This window comes from Hemiscyllium ocellatum, chromosome 5 (genome assembly GCF_020745735.1).
Source record: "Hemiscyllium ocellatum isolate sHemOce1 chromosome 5, sHemOce1.pat.X.cur, whole genome shotgun sequence".
NCBI classification, from domain to species: domain Eukaryota; kingdom Metazoa; phylum Chordata; class Chondrichthyes; order Orectolobiformes; family Hemiscylliidae; genus Hemiscyllium; species Hemiscyllium ocellatum.
Genome location: NC_083405.1, coordinates 111,932,053 through 111,955,985, shown reverse-complemented (window position 1 = coordinate 111,955,985; position 23,933 = coordinate 111,932,053). Strand labels below are relative to the sequence as shown.

Sequence of the window (23,933 nt, the reverse complement as noted above, 5' to 3'; positions counted from 1 at the left end):
CTTCTCAATATTTAACTTGAGAAACTTCAGCTCATTCAGCAGTAGATGTCGGATAAAAAAAATCTGATAACTCCTCAGAAGTAAATGTGTTGCTGGTCAAAGCACAGCAGGTTAGGCAGCATCTCAGGAATAGAGAATTCAACGTTTCGAGCATAAGCCCTTCATCAGGAATAACTCCTCAGAAGTAGTCAAGAGGGGTGGTTGTGAGATGGAGCAGGGTGTTGTCAGTGTTCATGTGATAACTAACACTGTGCTTTTTCTTACAGCTCGCCTTGCAGCCCGTTTCTTTGGTTGACTTTTGGTCGTCACTCCAAGATCGTCTGCTCTGGCTCCAATTTCACTTATCTCTGGTGATGCCACTGCATAATGACATGGGGCATTTTGCTTCTTTAAACGTTAGCAGCAATGTGTGCTATTGGGAATCAGTACAAAATAGTTGCTTCCCTCATAATAAAATCTTCCTCTGCCCTCTTAAGACTAATGCTGGAAACATTGGTATTTACCTGTTTAAAATAAGGCAGGATAGTTACCAGTTGAGACCTTCACACACCAAGGAGTTTTCATATCCATGCTGAAGACAAGGATAACAAACATTATGTTTTCCAAGGGGTGTGATTGTTTACAAATGATCACCAGTTCTGATGACTTAAAATGTGAATTCTCCTTCTCTCTCCATAGATGCTATCTGAGCTGCAGATTCTTCCCCGCATCCTCTATTTTTACTACAAACTGTGTCTTCACGAAAGGAATTGGCTTCAGTGCTGTTTTAAACAGATTCATGCTGTTCAACATGCACTTTCCGAGGGTTGAAATGTGACAAATAAATAGTTGGCTATGTCAAGGAACAAGAGGCTTTTAGAAAATATTTGTTACATTGGAAATTCTGACTGGAAAGATGTAAAATGGTAGTTTGATGACATTACTTTTTAACAAATATATGACAAGAAAAGAGCTGCTTTTTAAAATGTTATTCCATTTGAAAACTGTGCAATATAATAATGTTGGATTCCAATTTAAAGTGATGCTTGCCACACATGAAGAAACGTTGTTACTGGTTTTTGCATCAAAAGCAACAGGTATATCCACACAGATTTAGTGATATTTCTGTTCCCTGTTGACTCTGCAAAATGAGAATTTTATTGTCTTTGAAAGTTGGTCATTCCTGAAGTGTGGCAAATCAATGGCACTGAGCATACCTTGTCTTGTGGGTCCAAGGACAGGTGAAGTTGGTGATGACATCTCATTACCATGTGTAGAGATAGGATACTATTTATTGACAATGCTGCTGTTTGGGTCTGTACTGATTGTAAGAGGTCAGTCAGCTGGATCTCTGAGAATATGAGATCCCTAATTGGGGCTGTTAATCTGGTCCAACCAGGGAGCCCTGACTGACACATAAGAACTAGGCGAAAGTGAGTACTGCAGATGCTAGAGATTAGAGCCAAGAGTGTGGTGCTAGAAAAGCACAGCCAGTCAGGCAGCATCCGAGGAGCAGGAAAATCAACATTCGGAATTCCTGGTGAAGGGCTTTTGCCCGAAACATCGATTTTCCTGGTCCTTGGATGCTGCTTGACCAGCTGTGCTTTTCCAGCACCATATTCTTGACAGATAAGAACAGAGAGTGTTAGAGAACTGCCACTCTGCTAGCTGACTATGGATGAGGAAGTACTAAAAACAAGAACAATTCATGTGTAAGTAAAAGGTGACTTGGTGATGGGATACTGGCCTCTGTCGAGTTATTTCAGGGAGCTGGAGAAATCAGATATCCATGATGCCACATCAAAGACAGCCAACACCTCTTAAAGGAGGTGTTGTGGTCTTACTACAGACAGAATGGAATGTTTATAAATGCAGATATGGCCCCAAGTTCTCCATTGCCATTTTGCAGACAAGACTGTAAGGCTTCTAATAGTATTTGGTCAAATGTTACAAGGGCAAATAAAATGTTCATGATCTTCTGAAGCAGAAGTTTTCATGATGCAGGTTTAGCACTGAAGATTGTGTTCAGTGAGGAACTTTATTGAACTGTGCACTGCACTAAAACACATTGCAATTCCTGTCCTCTTAAGATGTGCCGTAGTGATAAAGAACATCCTGCAATGTCGTGACACGAAAATCATCTAAACGCCAAAGAGGCCTTCAAAAATTAACTTCCAAGTGATTTTTGATGGCGTCATAAAATCACTGAGGCACCAGGGAGCTCTCATTCAACTTTCAATTAAACATTTAAAAGAAAAGGCAATGGGAAAATAAAACATTTCAATAGCTGAACTTTCTATGGTAAACTGAGGGATCAATTTTCATGCAGGAAACAGTTATTTTAAAATTCCCATGTGTTGAGTACAGCTGGTGAATATCCGTATTATATTGGAAGATTCTGACTCTATCACTGCACTCTGTATTAAGAAAAAAGAAATCCCATGGGTTCTGTTGTGGACTTCAATCAGACAAAGTGCCTTGAATTTACTCCTGAATGTAAGTGATTGGAAATCTGTTCATAGCATCCCCTTCCCTCATATTAAGCCAGCATTGATTGTTAAGGTGAGATTTAATGTGACATGATCTGCAAGATAATGTATCTGCCATTCGCTGCTAGATTAGGTATGAGGCAAAGTGAGGGCTGCAGATGCTGGAGATCAGAGTCGAGAGTGTGGTGCTAGAAAAGCACAGCAGGTCAGGCAACATCCAAGGAGCAGGAGAATTGTTGTCTCGGGCATAAACCCTTCATCAGGAATGAGGCAAATCTGGTCACTGGGGAAGGGTTCTACACTGGGGTGTATGTGGTCACTGTTTCACATCAAATTGAGTTCCAACATTTACAAATCAGGTCACCCTAAGAGATTGAATAGTTTAGACTTAAACTGGGATTTAGAAGAATGAGATGATAATCAAATTAGGGTATCCAAGATGATAAAATATATGGATAAACTAGACATGGAGTGAATATTTCCTCTTCTGGGGCATTCTAGGATGAGAGGTCATAGTCTTAAGATATGGGGCGAACACAGTTAAAACAGAGTTGAGAAGAAACGACTTCTCCCGAAGGGTTGTCAATCTGTGGGATTCATTACCCCAACGTGTGGTGGATGCTGGGACAGTGAGTAAATTAAAGGAGTTAGCAGATTTTTAATTTGCAATGGGTTGAGAGGATTTGCAGAAAAGGCAGGAAAATGAGGGTGAGGAGCATGCCAGACCTCCTGTGATGGTGGGAAGGTTACAGATACCCTTCCCATTGGATTGGCTTCCTCTCCCATTACCTCCCACACCACCATCGGAGAGGGTAAGATTGTGTGATTTGTGTGACTCTCCCTCTGATACACTATGTCACTGACTCTCCCTCTGATACACTGTGTCCCTTATCCACCCTCTGACACAGTGTCTCTGACTGTCCCTCTTAGACACTGTATCCCTGATCCTCGCTCTGAAACAGTGTTCCACTGACCCTCCTGATAATACACTGCGTTTTAGTGAACCTCCATTTGAAACACTGTATCCTGAACTCCCTCTGATAGACTATCAGGGCCTCCTTCTCATACACTGTGTCTCACTGACCTTCCCTATGATACATTGTGTTTAACTGACACTCCCTATGATACACTGTCTTCCTGACCCTCCCTCTGATGCACTCTGTCTCACTGACCTTCTCTCAAGTACACTGTGTCACTGACACTCCCTCTGATGCACTGTGACTCTCTCTCTGATATACTATGTCACTGACCCTCTCTCTGATACACTGTGTTCCTGACCTCCCCTCTGATACACTTTTATCTCATTGACCCTCCCTCTGATAAACTGTGTCTCACCGAACTTCCCTCTGATACACTGTGTCCCTCCCTTTGATACACTGTGTCTCATTGACCCTCCCTCTGATACACTGTGTCACTGACCCTCCCTCTGACACATTGTGGCTGTCCCTCTGATATACTGCATCTCATTGACCCTTCCTCTGATACAGTGTCCCTGACTCTCCCTCTGATACACTGTGTCTCACTGACACTCCCTCTGATACACTGTGTCTCACTGACACTCCCTCTGATACACTGTGTTACTGACCCTCCCTCTGATACACTGTGTCTCACTGACCCTCCCACTGAAACACTGTGTTACTGACCCTCCCTCTGATACACTGTGTCTCACTAACCCTCCCTCTGATACACTGTTCTCTGACCCTCCCTATGATACACTGTGTCCCTGACCCTCCCTCTGAAACACTGTGTCACTGAACCTCCCTCTGATGCACTGTGTCTCACTAACCCTCCCTCTGATACACTGTTCTCTGACCCTCCCTTTGATACACTGTCTCACTGACCCTCCTTCTGATACACTGTGTGTCTGACCCTGCCTCTGATATACTGTGTCCCTTACCCTTCCTCTGATACACTCTATCTCACTGATCCTCCCTCTGATACACTGTGTCTTACGGACTCTCCCTCTGATACACTGTGTCCCTTCCTCTGATACACTGTCTCAATGACCCTCCCTCTAATACACTGTGTCCCTCCCTCTAATACACTGTGTCCCTCCCTCTGATACACTGTGTCACTGACCCTCCCTCTTATGCACTGTGTCCCTGACCCTCCCTCTGATACACTGTGTCCCTCCCTCTGATACACTGTGTCCCTGACCATCCCTCTGATACACTGTGTCTCACTGACCCTCCCTCTGATACACTGTGTCCCTCCTCTGATAGAGTGTCCATTGACCCTCCCTCTGATACACTCTATCTCATTGACCCTCCCGCTGAGACACTGTGTCCCTGACCCTCCCTCTGATACACTGTGTCTCACTAACCCTCCCTCTGATACCCTGTCTCTGACCCTCCCTCTGATACACCGTGTCTCACTGACCCTCCGTCTGATACACTGTGTCTCTCCCTCTGAAACACTGTTTCACTGACACTCTCTCTGTTACACTGTGTCTTTGACCCTCCCTCTGATACACCATGTCTTACTGACCCTCCCTCTGATACACTGTGTCTCTCCCTCTGAAACACTGTCTCAATGACCCTCCCTCTGAAACACTGTGTTCCTCCCTCTGATGTAGTGTCTCACTAACCCTCCCTCTGATATACTGTGTCTCTGACCCTCCCTCTGCTACAGTGTCTCACTAACCTTCCCTCTGATACACTGTGTCTCTGACCCTCCCTCTGATACACTGTGTCCCTCCCTCTGAAACACTGTGTTCCTCCCTCTGATACATGTCTCACTGACCCTCCCTCTGATACAGTGTCTGTGACCCTCCCTCTGATACACTGTCTCACTAACCCTCTCACTAATACACTATCTCACTGACCCTTCCTCAGATACACTGTGTCTCTGACCCTCCCTCTGATACACTGTGTTCCTGACCCTCCCTCTGATACACTGTGTCTCACTGACCCTCCCTCAGATACACTGTGTCTCTGACCGTCTCTCTGATACACTGTATCCTTGACCCTCCCTCATATACACTGTGTCCCTGACCCTCCCTCTGATACACTGTTTCCCTGATCCTCCCTCTGATACACTGTGTCTCTGACCCTCTCTCAGATACAGTGTGTCCCTGATCCTCCCTCTGATACACTGTGTCCCTGACCATCCCTCTGATACACTGTGATTTTCCCTCTGATACACTGTGTCCCTGACCCTCCCTCAGATAAACTGTGTCCCTGACCCTCCCTCTGATACACTGTGTCACTGACCCTCCCTCTGATACACTGTGGCTTTCCCTCAGATACACTATGTCACTGACCCTCCCTCTGATACATTGTGTCACTGACCCTCCCTCTGATACACTGTGGCTTTCCCTTCGATACACTATGTCACTGACCCTCCCTCTGATACATTGTGTCACTGACCCTCCCTCTGATACACCGTGTCCCTGAGTCTCCCTTAGATACACTGTATTCCTGACCGTCCCTCTGATACACTGTGTCGCTGATCCCTGGCAATGCCTTGGCAACAGCAATGTTTTCCAAGAGCAGGATTCGATATTTTAAAGACAGATTTCTTTGGGCGATGGTATTTTACTGTGAGTGGAGCAGTCCACAGCCAGCAGGGGAACCTTCCCTGCAGCAGCCTGGAGGGCAGGGTTGGGAGATGGGAAGTGAGACTGCATGTAGCTGAAGGTTTCTTGAACAGAATAAGGGCCTGTGGACCTGAGCAGCTGCCCCTGTGCTATCAGTCGGCCAAATGGAGCAGCCTGCCCTTTGGGACAGATGGGAATTTTCCTTTTACCCTGAGTCAATGAATTATAGCATCCACCTCCCTTGCAGTGTCCTTCATTTCATGGCTGGCTCTTTGATGGCTAATTCAGATTTTATGGACTGTCAAATCAGTGATCGCGAACCACTGCTTTCCAGAACTAGAGGTCAGAGTGTAAGGATACTCGGGTCAGTCAGTTAGGACTGAGATGATGAGAAATTTCTTTGCCTAAAGATTGGTGTATCTGTGGAAGTCTCTGTGTGCAAAAAGCTTCTGGGGCCAAATTGTTGAATGTTTTCAAGAAATAGTTCGATCTGTTTCTTAGGTCAAAGAGTATGAGGGGAAAGTGGAACATTACTGGGATGGATGATCAGCCATGATTGTATTGAATGGATGAGCAGGATCGAAGGTAGAAATCTTCTCCTGCTTTTATTTCCTCAGTTTCCGTGCTTCCAGTTTCCCAAACCCGCAGTAAAAGTCAGTCTTTACTTTATCTAAAGCCTCATTAACTTACAACTAATATCGGACCAAGTACTGTGATCTGTGGAGTACTGTATTCTAACTGAGGTGTTATTAAGGTCTTATATGAGATTGCCATTACCTCTCGACCTATGGATTTGATTTTTAACTTAGAATCTTGTTACTGACTTTATAAACCTGACATACCGTCTCTCTGTCCAAACTTTCTCTGCTCAACACTGGTAATTCTGAGTATAATTCCTGCCTTTTTGTGCCAAAATTAATCCTCTCAAATTTATCATTTCTGAATTCCCTCTGCCTCTATCATGTAAATTTATTTCATCGGAGCTCCTTTTCAAGCTTTCTTTGGTTCTGTGTAGAATTAACTATAGAATTAACTGTGCCTCTTCCTTTGCTATGCAGGGTACTCTGTGAATTTCAATTTCTACATTCTGTTTTCCTCCCTTCTATTTAGATTAATCCTGTTTGCTATTCTCCCTATAATTTCATAATTGTTAATTTTCTCACATAATTTCTAATATTTTGCTATGTACCTTAATACCAGAGATATGGAGTTAAAGTAATTGGTGGAAGGATTAGAGGAGAGTTGAGTATGATATATACTGTGTGATTTATGTGTTCAATTTTCAATGGAAATGTGGAAGCAGTCCATTCAGCATACTGAGTCCACACTGACCTTCCAAAGAGTATCCCACTCAGACCTCACTCCTCCCTTACCCTATGCCTGAAAAACCAGCATTTCCCAAGGTTAACGCACTTAACCTGCACATTATGGATTAGATTAGATTAGATTAGATTCCCTACAGTGTGGAAACAGGCCCTTCGGCCCAACAAGTCCACACTGACCCTCCGATGAGTAACCCACCCAGACCCATTTCCCTCTGACTAATGGGCAATTTAGCATGGCCAATTCACCTGACCTGCACATCTTTGACTGTGGGAGGAAACTGGAGAACCCGAAGAAAACCCACACAGGCCTGGGGAGAATGTGCACACTCCACACAGAGAGTCACCCAAGGGCAGAATTAAACCTGGGTGCCTGATGCGGTGAGGCAGCAGTGCTAACCATTGAGCCACTGTGCTGACCAACATTACTTTCTGCAAGCTTAGATTTTTGGTTTGAGTTAATAACTTACGGACATTTCTGTGTGCTTGAAGTTAATTATTAACACAAGTATTTCTGCAACTATGGCAGTTTCATTTATAAACAATTTTTGAAGGCTGGCTGTACAGTGGGTTTGTACCATAGAGCATAGAACATAGAATGTTACAGCGCAGGACAGGCCCTTTGACCGTCAATGTTGCGCCGACCTGTGAAATTAATCTGAAGCCCATCTAACTGACACTATTCCATTATTATCCATCTGTATGTCCAACGTCCATTTAAATCCCCTTAACACAGCGAGTCCACTACTGTTGCAAGCAGGCCGTTCCATGTCCCTCTGAGTAAAGAAGCTACCCCTGATATCTGTCCTAAATCTATCACCCCTCAGTTTAAAATGATGTCCCCTCATGTTAACCTTCACCATCTGAGGAAAAAGGCTCTCGCTGTCCATCCTATCTAACCCTGTGATTATCTTATGCGTCTCGATTAATTCACCTATCAACCTTCTTCTCTCCAATGAAAACAGTCTCAGTTCCCTCAGCCTTTCCCAGTAAGACCTTCCCTCCATACCAGACAGCATGTTAGTAAATTTCCTCTGAACCCTTTCCAAAGCTTCCACATCCTTCCTATAATGTGGTGGTCAGAACTGTACACTATATTCCAAGTGCGGCCGTACCAGTGTCTTGTACAACTGAAGCATGACCTTGTGGCTCCAAAACTCAATTCCCCTACCAATAAACTCCAACACACCATATGCCTTCTCAACAACTCTGTCAACCTATTGGCAACTTTCACGGATTTATGCACCTATACACCAAGATCTATCTGTTCATCTACACTGCCAAGAATTTTACCATTAGCCTGGTATTCTGCATTCCTGTTACTTCTTCCAAAGTGAACCACCTCACACTTTTTCGCATTCCACTCCATTTGGCACTTCTCAGCCCAGCTCTGCATCTTACCCATGTCCCTCTGTAATCCACAACATCCTTCAGCACTATCCACAACTCTGCCTACCTTAGTGTCATCCGCAAATTTACTAACCCATCCTTCCACAGCCACCTCCAATCATTTATAAAAATGACAAACAGCAGTGGCCCCAAAACAGATCCTTGCAGCACACCACTGGTAACTGAGCTCGAGGATGAACATTTCCCATCAACCACCATCCTCTGTCTTCTTTCAATTAGCCAATTTCTGATCCAAACTGCTAAATCACCCTCAATCCCGAAACTCCTTATTTTGTACAATTGCCAACCATGTGGAACCTTATCAAATGCCTTTCCCTATGGACTTCTGTTCATTCTAGACTGTTTTCAATAGGACATGATAAACAATTGGGCCCCAAAGATTTGTTGGCGAGTTCGAGAATTTATTTTTAAGTTTAAGGGAAATGCCATAATTGAGAGACATTGAGCTTTCACTTTTGATTTTGAGTGGGTCAGTCCTGTGAAGACCTTAGCACAGGATGGCTATATAGTCAGTGTTCTTGTGAAGGGGCTGATAGATGCAGTAAATCAGATTCCTTTGGAGTTAAAAATTACTGTTAGTTCCAGATCAGATGTGTTAGGATAAAAACCTGAAAGTGGCTAGTGAAAGGGGTATATTGAAACTCAAATGTATGATAGTTCCTGGGAGTTGCCATCTGCACTTTCAATCAAAGTTGCAAGTCACTTAAACCTACCAACGTGTAGGATTCATTAATTCTCATGTGATTATTATATAGGCTGTGTTTTGGGAACTGTACCAGGACTTGTGTATTTAGAACAACGCTGAAGCTACTTTGTTTCCATTCAATTTAAAAAGGAGTGTTTTGGGATTAATGGAGTTATCATTTTACTGTGAGTTTAAAACCTTTGAATTTTTATCATAAGTAGATGGTTCAGATTATTCTATTTCTTAGAGTCATAGAATCATAGAGATGTACAGAATGGAAACAGACCCTTCGGTCCAACCCGTCCATGCCAACCAGATATCCCAACCCAATCTAGTCCCACCTACCAGCGCCCAGCCCATATCCCTCCAAACCCTTCCTATTCATAGACCCATCCAAATGCCTCTTAAATGTTGCAATTGTACCAGCCTCCACCACATCCTCTGGAAACTCATTCCATACACGTACCACCCTCTGTGGGAAAACGTTTCCCCTTAGGTCTCTTTTATATCTTTCCCCTCTCACCTTAAATCTATGCCCTCTAGTTATGGACTCCCCAACCCCAGAGAAAAGACTTTGTTTATTTACCCTATCCATGCCCCTCATAATTTTGTAAACCTCTATAAGGTCACCCCTCAGCCTCCAATGCTGCAGGGAATACAGCGCCAGCCTGTTCAGCCTCTCTCTGTAGCTCAGATCCTCCAACCCTGGCAACATCCTTGTAAATAATCTCTGAACCCTTTCACATTTCACAACATCTTTCCAATAGGAAGGAGATCAGAATTGCACGCAATATTCCAACAATGGCCTAACCAATGTCCTTTACAGCCGCAACATGACCTCCCAACTCCTGTACTCAATACTCTGACCAATAAAGGAAAGCATACGAAATGCCTTCTTCACTACCCTATCTACCTGCAACTCCACTCTCAAGGAGCTATGCACTCCAAGATCTGTTTGTTCAGCAACACTCCCTAGGACTTTACTATTAAGTGTATAAGTCCTGCTAAGATTTGCTTTCCCAAAATGCAGCACCTCACATTTATCTGAATTAAACTCCATCTGCCATTTCTCTGCCCATTGGCCCATCTGGTCCAGATACTGTTGTAATCTGAGGTAGCCCTCTTCGCTGTCCACTACACCTCCAATTTTGGTGTCATCTGCAAACTTACTAACTGTACCTCTTATGCTTGCATCCAAATCATTTATGTAAATGACAAAAACTAGGGGGCCCAGCATCGATCCTTGTGGCAGTCCACTGGTCACAGGCCTCCAGTCTGAAAAACAACCCTCCACCACCACCCTGTCTTCTACTTTTGAGCCAGTTCTGTATCCAAATGGCTAATTCTCCCTCTATTACATGGGGATCTAACCTTGCTAATCAGTCTCCCATGGGGAACCTTGTCGAATGCCTTGCTGATGTCCATATAGGTCACATCTACTGCTCTGCCCCCATCAATCTTTTTTGTTACTTCTTCAAAATCTTTACTCCTTTGGTAATAAACTTCAATTTTGTTGTTAAAGTAAATCTGCAGTATTGTGTGCTTACGGTTCAGTGAAAGAACACTTCATTAAAACCAAATCAAACATAAAAATATGATCTACCAAGCTGGGTTCCTGTCTGGGAACTCAACATATCCAGTAATAATATCAGCTGACATGAGGAGGAATGTTTTCATTGAGAGGGCAGTGGGAATTTGAAACTTACTGCTCAAAAGAGATGTTTGCACAATGTCAATGTAACTGTAATAGTGATCAGAGGCAGACTAATGCTCTGGTGATACCACAGGAGTTGGTGAATTTATTTTCTGATGATAAAATCTGGAATTGAAGGCCAATTGCAGGAATGGTGTCCATGTCATTATCATCTCTTTTTGTAAAAACTAATCTGGTTCATTAATCCCCTTTAGGGAAAAGAAATTTGACACCTTTGTTCAGTTTACAATTTAATCCAGATCCTCAGCAATTTTGACTCCTGACTGGCCTCTGAATCTGTCTAGCCACTTACTGTAAGGATGGTTACAGATGAGTTAACAAATGTTCACCTTGCCAGTAATGCCCACTTCCATGAAAGAGAGGAAGATAGAAGATTTGTAAAGGGTGCATATTTTATTATGTACATGATAGAACATGGAGCATAGAACAATACACCGCAGGAAAGGGCCCTTCAGGCCACAATGTTGGGCTGAACATGATGCCAAAAGAAGCTAATAGCTTAATCCATTACCCCATCATTCCTTCCATAATCACATCGTATCTAAAAGTCCCTTAAATGCCCCTATCATATCTGCCTCCACCATCACCCCTGGCAGCACATTTGAGATTCCTATCCCTTTCTGTGTAGAAGACTTGCAGCTCACATTTCCTTTGAACTTTATCCCTCTCACCTTAAATGCATGCCCTCTAATACTAAACATTTCAACTCTGGCAAAAAGATTCTGACTGTCAACCCTATTAATTTAATAGTCTTCTATCGAAGAGGCTAGATGGATAGTGAGAATGATCTGTCTTAACCTGTAGGATTCTAAACCTAATTGTTGTAAATGGGGTTTGAGGCTAAGTAGACCAGATGACTTCCTTCTGTGGTACATCGATAATCTTCCCTAATGTTCTATTACCTATGTCCACTGCATCCCTCTGTCCACCTTTGTATGTTAACTCCCCAAAGATTTCCATGATGTTTGCCAGTTACAAGTCTCCCTGTTGAAATTCAGACTGTGTACTCCTAAGACATGGGCAATATTACTTGGGGACAAGTGATGAGGCCATCTTTGTACTGAAGAGAATGTGCGATCAGAAGTTCAGCTCTGGTTGAATCAGATATAATGGTTCAACTGAGAAGGTGACCAGCAGGAAAATGGGATTGGTGGAAGGGATCTGGGTTTTGTGGCACAGACGAAAGTTGATCTCCTCGTGTTTAACTCGACAATACTGTATCTCAGCGGCAACATTGAGAAAAGTGGTGAATATATAGAACTAGGTGGTATTAGCAAATATATGGAAGGTGATGCAACTGATGTTTTTGGATGATAAAATGTAGATAAGAATTAGGAAAAGATAAGGATATGTCTGTACAGGACTCTAAAGGTAATGCTGCAAGTGAGCAAGAGATTCCATGGGAGTTGCCTTAGCTTTGATTGAATAACCAAGAGCAGATTCAAATGAGGAAACTGAACAGTAGAGAGAAGTCTTCAGACCATTATTATAGATCTTTTATTTTTCTCATTTTTGGTTTGGAACTGCGAGTTGAGAATTGAACTTTGAATACAAGCCTGTTCTTTTTTAAATGGGAGAGAAGAAAACACTGATGTTTGTTGGAACTGGCCTGCAAAGATACTGCAGGTCTCATAGCTACTGGTTGAAGAATACTATCGACAAACTGATACTGAGATGTTGTTATGGTCAGGGACTGGCAGCTGATTGGATGTTGAATTGGTCAATCAGGAAAAAACTGGTTCCAGCAAGCCAACCATAGGAAATATTGGGAAGAAAAAAATGAGAAAACAAAGAGAGAACTGTGTTGACTGGGTTTTTGGGCAGGAGACAAAGTTTCTTTGGAAATTGCCTCTGGGTTGTTTGGTTTTGCTGTCTCTAGTTGGCCTCCAGTTATCAACTAAAGATCCTGAGAAAAGAACCACAGTCTATGAGAAATAAGGACATTTCCGGAGATCCATGGAAGCTATTTATATTGACCAGTAACTTCGAAATTCCAGCAAGATCGTAGCCTATAATGTAATCCATTGGATTTCATGAAGGACTGGAATTAATTGAAGCAACAATTTACAATTTTTAATAAATGTATACCTTAACCATGTCTGCCTGTCGGTGTGTGAGTGCTGGACTATATTCAAAGAAGATTGGGCTGAGGATCATAGATATTAATTCGAATGCCTAGTTATTCATCTGTGTTTTGCTCAAGTTACATTATTAAGGTTTGTTTAAGTTATAAACTTGGTCTCTTAGATCAGTTATTTGTAAAGTCTGGTTAGGAATAATTGAATATTTTGAGAGTCAACAAATGCTTTAATTTCATTGTGTCCAGTGTCAGTGAGTCTGATTTGGTCTGGATTTATATCTTTGTGTTATAACAAAAGGCACAATAGTTTAGTTTAGTGGTATTTGCATCAAGAAGTAAGAGGTGGATCTCATTGATGAGATGAGCTTGGAGACCAAATGATGGGAGAGAAAGAGAAACTGGAATGAGAGACATGACATCAGGGTTATAACAGGAGAGAGCCTGATGAGGAGGTTTGGCTTGGTAGTGATGGAAATGGAGCAGGGCAACAGAGGCAGCTGAATGAATGATCTTAATTAGACTTCTTTTGTTTGATGTTGGAGGTGAGGATAGGGGAGACAGGCTAGAGACAGGTTTCATAAGAAGTCTGCGTTTGAAAACAGCTTGTGTTCGCTCTCCCAGAACATTGCATGGTTCCAAAGGAAAAGAGAGAGGCCCAATAGTGTTTAACGCAACCAACTATCAGATTGTAGCCAATCTACAGAAGACAAAAATTATCCCATGAGTGAACAAGTGAAGCTAAGGAAATCATATGGATAAACCCTTTTCAGGCAGCATTAATACCATATTGAACAACTTTTATTTGTTAGATGTTGTGTAAATATTGTAAATGCTCTTAACATATGATTCTATATTTCGTATTTGCTTATTTTCTTCCTTCTTAAATGTATTGGTTCTTGCAGGGTCACTGTGTACCAGTTGCTAACAGCCTCCAGCAATTTGTGTATTTGCCTTGAATGTGAATGTTGGCAATGGATTCATGTGACAGTGATCACAATGGGACTCCTCTTCACTCTGTTGACTTGACCTGTTACCCCAAACAACTGACAAACAAAGCTGGGGTCTTCGAAATGGGTCATCACACAAGGCTGTATATTTACCCACTTGGCCACACAAATAATTGTGTTAAGAGGTATTATAATAATTTTCTTAGTTAATGCATTCAGTTCTAAACTCTCCATTTTATGCTTTATGGCAGCTGTTTTTGTTCATTTTATAAACTCGAACATATGGCTGACTGCTACTGAGTGTATTGCCTTCACAACCAGATGGTCTGTATTTGTATGGATGAGCTTTTTAACTGCTCGATTTTGCCTGTTGTGACTCGTAGGTTGTGTTGCTGGATAGAACAACTTGCACGTTTTTAAAAATGAATGAACAAAAGTATTTGGAAATTAAGCTGATTGGTGTAGTGTTTTATCACACATTCCTGAGTGCACTATTTGAACTGATTCTGCCAAGGGTTTGCCTGTGAATGAGACTCTGTTTTCATTTCATTGAGACAGTATCGGCAATTTACTTAATAAACGGGAAATCAGACTTACTCAGATTGTCCTCATCCTCTGTATTTTCCAAAGCAGGGCTGAAATACTTGAATGGACCAATGAACGAAGAAAGTGTGTTCAATTTATCTGTCAAAAGAAGCATTTAACAGAACATTAGTTTTATTAGATTTTCATTATGGGCGGTACTTTACTTAGATTTGAGAAAAATGAGGGAAATACCTGATATTTATAAAATTAATAACCAGCAAACAACATCAAAGGTGTGTATGGTTTATAGTTTTATGATTCATCACGATGTGTCTTTGTCTAAGCAGGGATGGTGAAAATTTTCTAATTCACTCACAGTATATGGGTGTCACTGGCCAGGCCAGCATTTATTGCCCAGAGGGTAATTAAGAATCAACCACATTGCTGTGGGGCTGGAGTCACATCTCGGCCAAACCAGGTAAGGATGGTAGATTTGCTTCCCTAAGGGACATTTGTGAAGCAGATGGGTTTTTCCTGACAATTGACAATGGTTTTAGGGTCATCATTTGGCCCATTATTCCAGATTCTTTACTGAATTCAGATTTGCCTTGGCAGGAGTTGAACCCGGGTCTCAAGAACATTGGCTGAGTTACTGGATTAATAGGTCTCGTGACAATACCACTAGACCATTGCCTCCCCAAGAAATCCTGGAACATTTCTGGTATGTGACTCACTGACAAAGGTCTTATCCAGGAAAGAGTTGCACTGTTTTTATTAAAATTATTGATGGGTCTGAACCAAATGTAGTAAGCCCAATATGGAAGCCAGCCTGTGGAAGCACCAATCTCTGTTGTAATGGAGGACAGTGTAAAGAGAAGAAGTTGGGACAGAAAGGTGGCAGAATGTCACAGATTAAGTCTGGAAGAAGTTCCATGAATGAAAGAAACACAAACATAAAGTAAGAATATCATTGTAAAACAGAAGGACAGAATTCCTTTCCGAGAATATTTCCAGCGAGGCACACATTTTACTGTATTGGTGTGTCCATGCTGGGTGATTGTACACGAAGACAAATTAGTTAAGCTCATAAGATGTAGGACAGATGTAGACATTTAGCTCATTGAATCCACTCCACCACTCAATCAGTTCAATAGTGATCTGATAATCCTCAACTCCACTTTCCTGCCTTTTGCCCATTCTGTCTCTCTCAGCCTTGAATATGATCCAGCCTCAGTGGCCCTGTGTGGTAAAAAAATTTCAACTGATTTACTCCATTTAGAGAGAAGAAGCTTCTCCTCATCTCTGTCGTAAAAGGGTGAATCCCCATTTTGGGATTATACCCTCTGGTCCTAAACTTTCACACAAAGGGAAACAAACTTCTGCATCAACCCTAACAAGTTCCCTATGAATTTAGTATGTTTCAATAAGGTCACCTCTCATTTAACGATATTTCAATGAGTACAAGCCCAACCTATTTACCCTTTGTTAATAAGATAGTATCTTCATACCGAGTATCAGCCAACTGAACCTCCTCAAATTGCTTCCAATGGCAGGATATCTTTCCTTAGATAAGTAGATGAAAACTGTTCGCAAATCCCTGTTTTTTTTTACTTCAGTTCCTTTGAAATAAAGGCCAATGTTCCATTTGCGTTCTGAAGGGCAGAATGGCCTACTCCTGCACCTATTGTCTATTGTCTATTGAACCTGGATGCGAGCTTTTTTGTGATTTAGGTATGAGGACGCCCAAATCCCTATGTGATGTAGCTTTCTGCAGTCTTTCTCCATTTAAACAATGTTCAGTTCCTGTATTCTTTCTGCTAAAGTGCATAACCTCACATTTCCCCATATTATATTTGCTTTGTCAAGTCTTTTGCCCATTTGACTAACCTGTCTATATCGCTCTGCAAACTGTGTCATCCTCAACATCTGCCTTTCCACCTATTTTTGTGTCATCCACAAACTTGGCTACAGTCCATATACTTTCCTCAGCCACATTATTAAAGCATGTTGTAAATAATTACGGCTGAGTAAAAGTGAGGACTGCGGATGCTGGAGGTCAGAATCGAAAAGTGTGGCACTGGAAAAGTGCAGCAGCTCAGTCAGCATTTGAGGAGCAGGAGAGTCATATTCCTGATGAAGGGTTTATGCCTGAAACGTCGACTCTCCTGCTCCTCGGATACTGCCTGACCTGATGTGCTTTTCCAGCGCCACACCTTTTGACGTAAATCACTGTGGCCCAGCACTGATCCCTGTGGCACTCCACTAGTTACAGGTTGCCAACCTGAAAATTCCCTCTTTATCCCAACACATTGTCTTCTATTAGTTTGTTAATCCTCTGTCAATGTTCATATACCACCTCTAACAGTTCCTTTGATCATAATATGGTAGTCAGTTATAAATGTGTTGCTGCCATATACTCATTATGTACCTAACATCTGCTTACTTTGATCTCTGATGAATAACAACTGAGAGGCTTCCCCTCTCCATCAACTGAGTCTAGGGATATGGGGGAATGAAGCGGGAAAGTAGAGCTGATGTAGGAGTTCTGCCATGTGTTTATTGATAGGTCGGAGCGCACTGGAGGAGGTATTCTTCTGGTCCTTTTTCTTATCTACACAGGGAGAGTCCAATACTTGTCACTGGATCCAGAAGCTCCAAGTGTGATAGTGCTGGTTGAAAAGGACATCTACCACTGGTGACACATGCAGACAAATCAATTCAGAGACCTAATTTGAGACTCTGTGTTACATGCTCTTTATGGAGTAAAGGGCAGGAGCAGCTGAATGGTTTTACTGAATGACAGTAAGCTCTGAGCTCCTAAAGGAGTTCTGTAACACTGATACATGGACATTTGGTTTAAGCACAGATGCAGAACTTCTGGTACCCCTGCTACTGGCCAGTTAGATTAACTGTCACCAAATAATGATTCTCCCTTGTTCACAGCACCAAATAAGCAACCAACATTTGCAAATTCACAGAACACTAGGGAACAATGCAACAGCGATGCCTTACAAAACTCACAAACCAAATTCACTGTTAAAGTTGAGTGACTTTGCTTTCACTATGTCTTACAGATGCTCATTGTTTGACTGTCCAGAATAGAAATCATCCACTGACTAAATCCTGGGCTTTCCAGTGTGAGGGGCTGGAAGAACCAACAGCACAAGCATTAAGGGGCCTAGTAAGTTTTATTGCCACCAGAACATGACAGATGGCTGTCCCTGCAGGTATTCATGGCCAGGTGGTGCAGTTTCCCTGCTGAACTCAAACCCAGTCACATCATCCTCTTCTGTCATGCCCAAGGCAGCCGATTCTATTGAAGCAGCCGCATTGTTTGGGGTAATGCCCACAGTGAGGGATGTACCTCCTCTGCCATCTGCACTCTCACAGTTTGCTGATTGTAGCAAAATTCATGACCTGTAGAAACAGTGATGCATCACTGATAAAACACATTTGTTCTTTAGTGCTCTCAGAGTCTTCCTGGCTGCAAAATGGATTAACAAAAGGAAAAAGGGTGCCGTCTCCTGCTGCATTGTAACACACCCACCAATGACCATTACACCTCCACTCTTGCCTGAAAGCTGTATTAATTCCAGTCACTGCTGTTCTCCACAACCTTTCGGTTTCCTAATATTCAATCCATCAATACCAGGTCTAATCTATATTAAGATGCCTCAAAGGGTGTTTTAACTGCTGAGTTCCATGATCCTGGATCCAGACCCTCATTAACAACTCTTAACCAGCACTTTCTTCTCAAGTTTGTTCATTCATTTTGTAGCAATAAGAATGCTCTGTGGGGTAGGGTGCAGCCATTATTCAATTGTAACATTAACAGTAGGAGAAAGTGAGGACTGCAGATGCTGGAGATCAGAGCTGAAAATGTGTTGCTGGAAAAGCGCAGCAGGTCAGGCAGCATCCAAGGAACAGGAGATTCGACGTTTCGGGCATAAGCCTGAAGAAACGTCGGATCTCCTGTTCCTTGGATGCTGCCTGACCTGCTGCATTTTTCCAGCAACACATTTTCAGCTAACATTAACAGTAAGCCACTTAAAATAAAATAATCAATTGCAATTACACCAATGCCCCAAAACCTGACTTTTCAGCTAATATGAGCAAGCAATGGAAGTATGCCTTTATAGATAGGAAGTTATTGAAGCTGTTTTATCATTGGTCAAGAAGGAGGCCATTCTGCCCATTGTGTCTGCACCAGCTCTCTGAGCATTCTGTTTTAATGCCAGTTGCCTGCTTTCTCCCTGTAGTCCTGCATAATTTTACCATTCAAATTATCCACTTACCTCTTGACTGCCTCAATCGAATCTGCCTTGACCACACTTCCAAGCAGTAGATTCTGTTCCCTAACTACGCACTGAGTGAATATTTTTTGATCTACTGATTAAATTCCATCTGCTATTTCTCTGTCCGAGTCTCCAGCCTATCTATATCCTGCTGTATCCTCTGGCAATCCTCCTCAGTACCTGCAGCTTCCCCAACCTTTAGGCCATGCACAAACCCACTAACTGGAGGACCTACAGTCTTCTCTAAATCATCTCTAGAACAGAGATCCCAGCACTGATCCCTGCGGAACACCACTGGTCACAGATCTCTAGTCAGTAAAACATCCTTCCACCGCTACTCTCTGTCTTTTATGACCAAGCCAGTTGTGTATCCATCTTAAAAGTTCCCTGCAGATCCCATGTGACTTCACTTTTTGTAAACTGTCTGCAATGAGAAACCTTGTCAAAGGCCTTACCAACATCCATTTAGACAATATCCACTGCCCTGCCCTCATCAGTCATCATTGTCACTTCCTCAAAAAACTCAATCAGGTATGTGAGATACAGCCTTCCCCATTCAAAATCAAGCTGCCTGTCTCTGTTTTACCAAATGTGAGTAAATTCTGTCCCTCAGAATCTTCTCCAATAATTTTCCAACCAATATCGTAAGGATCACAGACCTGTAATTTTCCAGATTACCCTTGTTGTCCTTCTCAAACAAAGGAATAACATTGGTATCTCTCCATTCCTGTGAGCCTCTCCTGTGACGAAAGAGGTTACAAAGATTTTGTGGAAGGCCCCAGAAAATTCCTCACCATTCCTCAGCATTCTGGGATAGATTCCATCTGATCCTGTCTACCTTAATTCATTTCAAAACACCCAACACCTTTGTCTTTTTTATATTGACATGCCTAGAATATCAACATAGAGTCAAAGAGTCATAAAGATATATAGCATGCAACCAAATCCTTTGGTCCAACTCATCCATGCCGACCAGATATCCCAACCCAATCTAATCCATTTGCCAGCACTTGGCCAATATCCCTTTCAACCCTTCCAATTTATATACCCATCCAAATGCCTTTTAAAGACTGTAACTGTACCAGCTACCACCACTTCCTCTGGCAGCTCATTCCATACATGCACCACCCTCTATATAAAAATGTTTTCCCCTCTCACCCTGAACCTATGCCCTCCAGTTCTGGACTTCCCCACACTAGGGAAAAGACCTTGTCGATTTACCCTATCAATGTCCCTCATGATTCTATAAGGTCACCCCTCAGCTTCCGATGTTCCAAGGAAAACAGCCCCAGCCTATTCAGCCTCTCCCTATAGCTCAAATCCTCCAAGAACCAGTGAGCCTGATGTTGGTGGTGGGCAAGTTGTTGGAGGGAATCCTGAGGGACAGGATGTACGTGTATTTGGAAAGGCAAAGACTGATTAGGGATAGTCAACATGGCTTTGTGCGTGGAAAATCGTGTCTCACGAACTTGATTGAGTTTTTTGAAGAAGTAACAAAGAGGATTGATGAGGGCAGAGTGATAGATATATAGAAATTCAGTAAGGCGTTCGACAAGATTCCCCATGGGAGACTGATTAGCAAGGTTAGATCTCATGGAATACAGTGAGAACTAGCCATTTGGACACAGAACTGGCTCAAAGGTAGAAGACAGAGGGTGGTGGTGGAGGGTTGTTTTTCAGACTGGAGGCCTGGGACCAGTGGAGTGCCACAAGGATTGGTGCTGGGCCCCCTACTTTTTGTCATTTACATAAATGATTTGGATGCGAGCATAAGGGGTACAGTTAGTAAGTTTGCAGATGACACCAAAATTGGAGATATAGTGGACAGCGAAGAGGGTTACCTCAGATTACAACAGGATCTGGACCAGATGGGCCATTAGGCTGGGAAATGGCAGATGGAGTTTAATTCAGATAAGTGTGATGTGCTGCATTTTGGGAAAGCAAATCTTAGTAGGACTTATACATTTAATGGTAAGGTCCTGGGGAGTGTTGCTGAATAAAGAAACCTTGGAGTGCGGATTCATAGCTCCTTGAAAGTGGAGTCACAGGTAGATAGATAGTGAAGAAGGTGTTTGGTATGCTTTCCTTTATTGGTCAGAGTATTGAGTACAGGAGTTGGGAGGTCATGTTACAGCTGTACAGGACATTGGTTAGACCACTGTTGGAATATTGTGTGCAGTTCTGGTCTCCTTCCTATCGGAAAGATGTTGTGAAACTTGAAAGGGTTCAGAAAAGATTTACAAGGGTGTCGCCAGGGTTGGAGGATTTGAGCTACAGGGAGAGGCTAAACAGGCTGGGGCTGTTTTCCCTGGAGCGTCGGAGGCTAAGGTGTGACCTTATAGAGGTTTACAAAATTATGAGGGACATGGATAGATTAGATTAGACTTACAGTGTGGAAACAGGCCCTTCGGCCCAACAAGTCCACACCGACCCGCCGAAGCGCAACCCACCCTTACCCCTACATTTACCCCTTACCTAACACTACGGGCAATTTAGCTTGGCCAATTCACCTGACCCGCACATCTTTGGACTGTGGGAGGAAACCGGAGCACCCGGAGGAAACCCACGCAGACACGGGGAGAACGTGCAAACTCCACACAGTCAGTCGCCTGAGTCGGGAATTGAACCCGGGTCTACAGGCGCTGTGAGGCAGCAGTGCTAACCACTGTGCCACCGTGCCGCCCACTAGACAAAGTCTTTTCCCTGGGGTTGGGGAGTCCAGAACTAGAGGGCATAGGTTTAGGGTGAGAGGGGAAAGATATTAAAGAGAGCTAAGAGGCAAGTTTTTCTCACAAAGGGTGGTATGTGTATGGAATGAACTGCCAGAGGATGTGGTGGAGGCTGGTACAATTGCAACATTTAAGAGGCATCTGGATGGGTATATGAATAGGAAGGGTTTGGAGGGATATGGGACAGGTGCTGGCAGGTAGGACTCGATTGGATTGGGATATCTGGTTGGCATGGAAGGGTTGGACCGAAGGGTCTGTTTCCATGCTGTACATCTCTATGACTCTATGACATCCTTGTAAACCTTTTCTGAACTGTTTTAAGTTTCACAACATCCTTCCTATAGGAAGGAGACCACAATAACACACAATATTTCAAAAATGGCCTCACCAATGTCCTACACAGCCACAACATGACCTCCTGACTCCTATAGTCATGCTCCTCCTGAGACTCACCATTCACCATGTCCTTCTCCTTGGTGGATATCGATGCAAAATACCCATTAAGAAACTCACCTTCTTCCTCGAGCACCATACATAGATTCCATCTTTTGACTTTGAGGGTTCTTACCATTTTCCCAGCTACTGTCTTTATTTCTTTTCTATGTATAAAGTGCGTTGGAATTTTCCTTAATCCTGTATACAAAAGACATTTCATGGCCCCTCTTAGCCCTCCTATGTCCTTGTTTGTGTTCTTTCTTGTTATCCTTGTAATCTTCAAGGGTTCTGTCTGTTTTCAGTTTCCTAAACCTTATGTGTGCCTCCTTTTTCTTTTTGACTATGCTCAAAATTTCTCTTGTCATTTAAGGTTCCTGAATTTTGCTATCCTTATCCTTCATTTTCACAGCTACCTGCTGGCTTCATCAAATCTGGTCACTCAAACTAACTAGGTAAAAACAATGACTGCAGATGCTGGAAACCAGATTCTGGAGTAGAGTGGTGCTGGAAAATCACAGCAGTTCAGGCAGCATCTGATCTTCCTGCTCCTCGGATGCTGCCTGAACTGCTGTGCTCTTCCAGCACCACCCTACTCAAACTAACTAGCCTTTTATAAATTTTATTTTGCTGTATAAACGCATTATTATCTCTCTGATTTTGTGTTCTATCCCCCTTTTAACGAAGTCCTGAAAACTGCATGAGAAAGTACTTTATGACCAAAAAGCAAGTGAATATAATAATGGATGAAATTTTCTCAGGCTCTGAGCTTCATGGGGTTTGGTAGGATGTATGATACACTTGGACAAGATATTTGGCCAACACCAACACCACCCGAACATCAAGATCAACTCATTGCATTTTGTACATGTTTGTCCCATGGGTGTGATGAAATTGTCACTAATCAGTGGCAGAGACAGGCATTGCTGGGGCCCATTTGAGTGCCCATGGCAACCCCTTTGGTCTGGAGGAAGTGGGAGGATTCGAAGGAGAAATTGTTAAGGATGAGGACCAGTTCAACCAAACGAATGAGAGTGTCAGTGGAAGGGTGCTGTTGGGGACGTCAGGAGAGGAAGAAACGGAGGGCTTGGAGGCCTTGGTCATGGCAAATGGAGGTGTAGAGAGATTGGATGTCCATGGTAAAGATGAGGCATTGGGGGCCGGGTAAACAAAAGTCATGGAGGAGGCGGAGGGTGTCTCAAATGTATATGGGGAGTTCATGGACAAGGGCGGATAGGACAGTGTCTGACATAGTCCTCACTCACTCTGAGCCTATCCGTACTGTGCATTGCCCAGCTTTGAGCTGTCTTTTTCTGCAGGCCCCCTCATCTCGTCTACAGTCTTTAGTGCAGACATAACAAATGTGGACATAAAGACAGCTTGCCACAGTTGTTGATGGGCTTCAGGCAATTCGCCCAGTGGATCCTGGCGCAGTAATTCAAGAGCAGCCTTCAGTAACAGTCCAAGTCATGCTTAGGACAGCCAGAGTCAGAGTACTCTGTTGATAAGGCATGATGAGCTAAATGATGTTTTCTGCCATATTGTGTGCTGTTTTGCTCCTAGAATGAAAGAGAGGTAGGTATTATGGGAGGTGACAGTGGGTGGTAGAGGTATTACTGCTGGTGCAGATTGGGTATGAATGGGCAGCACTGATGGCATGCAGGGTTAGTGTTATCATGAGTTAAGGTGGGTGAGTCAAAGAGTGCAGTGCTGGAAAAGCACAACCAGTCAGGCAGCATCCGAGGAGCAGGAGAATCGATATTTCCGGCATAAGCTCTTCATTAGGAA

General features: G+C 43.0%; 1 protein-coding gene across 1 annotated transcript in view; it reads right to left on the bottom strand.

The window, feature by feature from the left end:
• Positions 1–23,933, bottom strand: part of adarb2 (adenosine deaminase RNA specific B2 (inactive)) — a 496,547-nt gene that overhangs the window by 351,358 nt on the left and 121,256 nt on the right. The window contains exons 2-3 of the mRNA XM_060825723.1: positions 19,663–19,724; positions 14,762–14,848 (exon numbers count right to left, since the gene is read on the bottom strand). Of these exons, the coding sequence (XP_060681706.1) occupies positions 14,762–14,848; positions 19,663–19,724 (149 nt within the window). The remainder of the gene's footprint in view (positions 1–14,761; positions 14,849–19,662; positions 19,725–23,933) is intronic.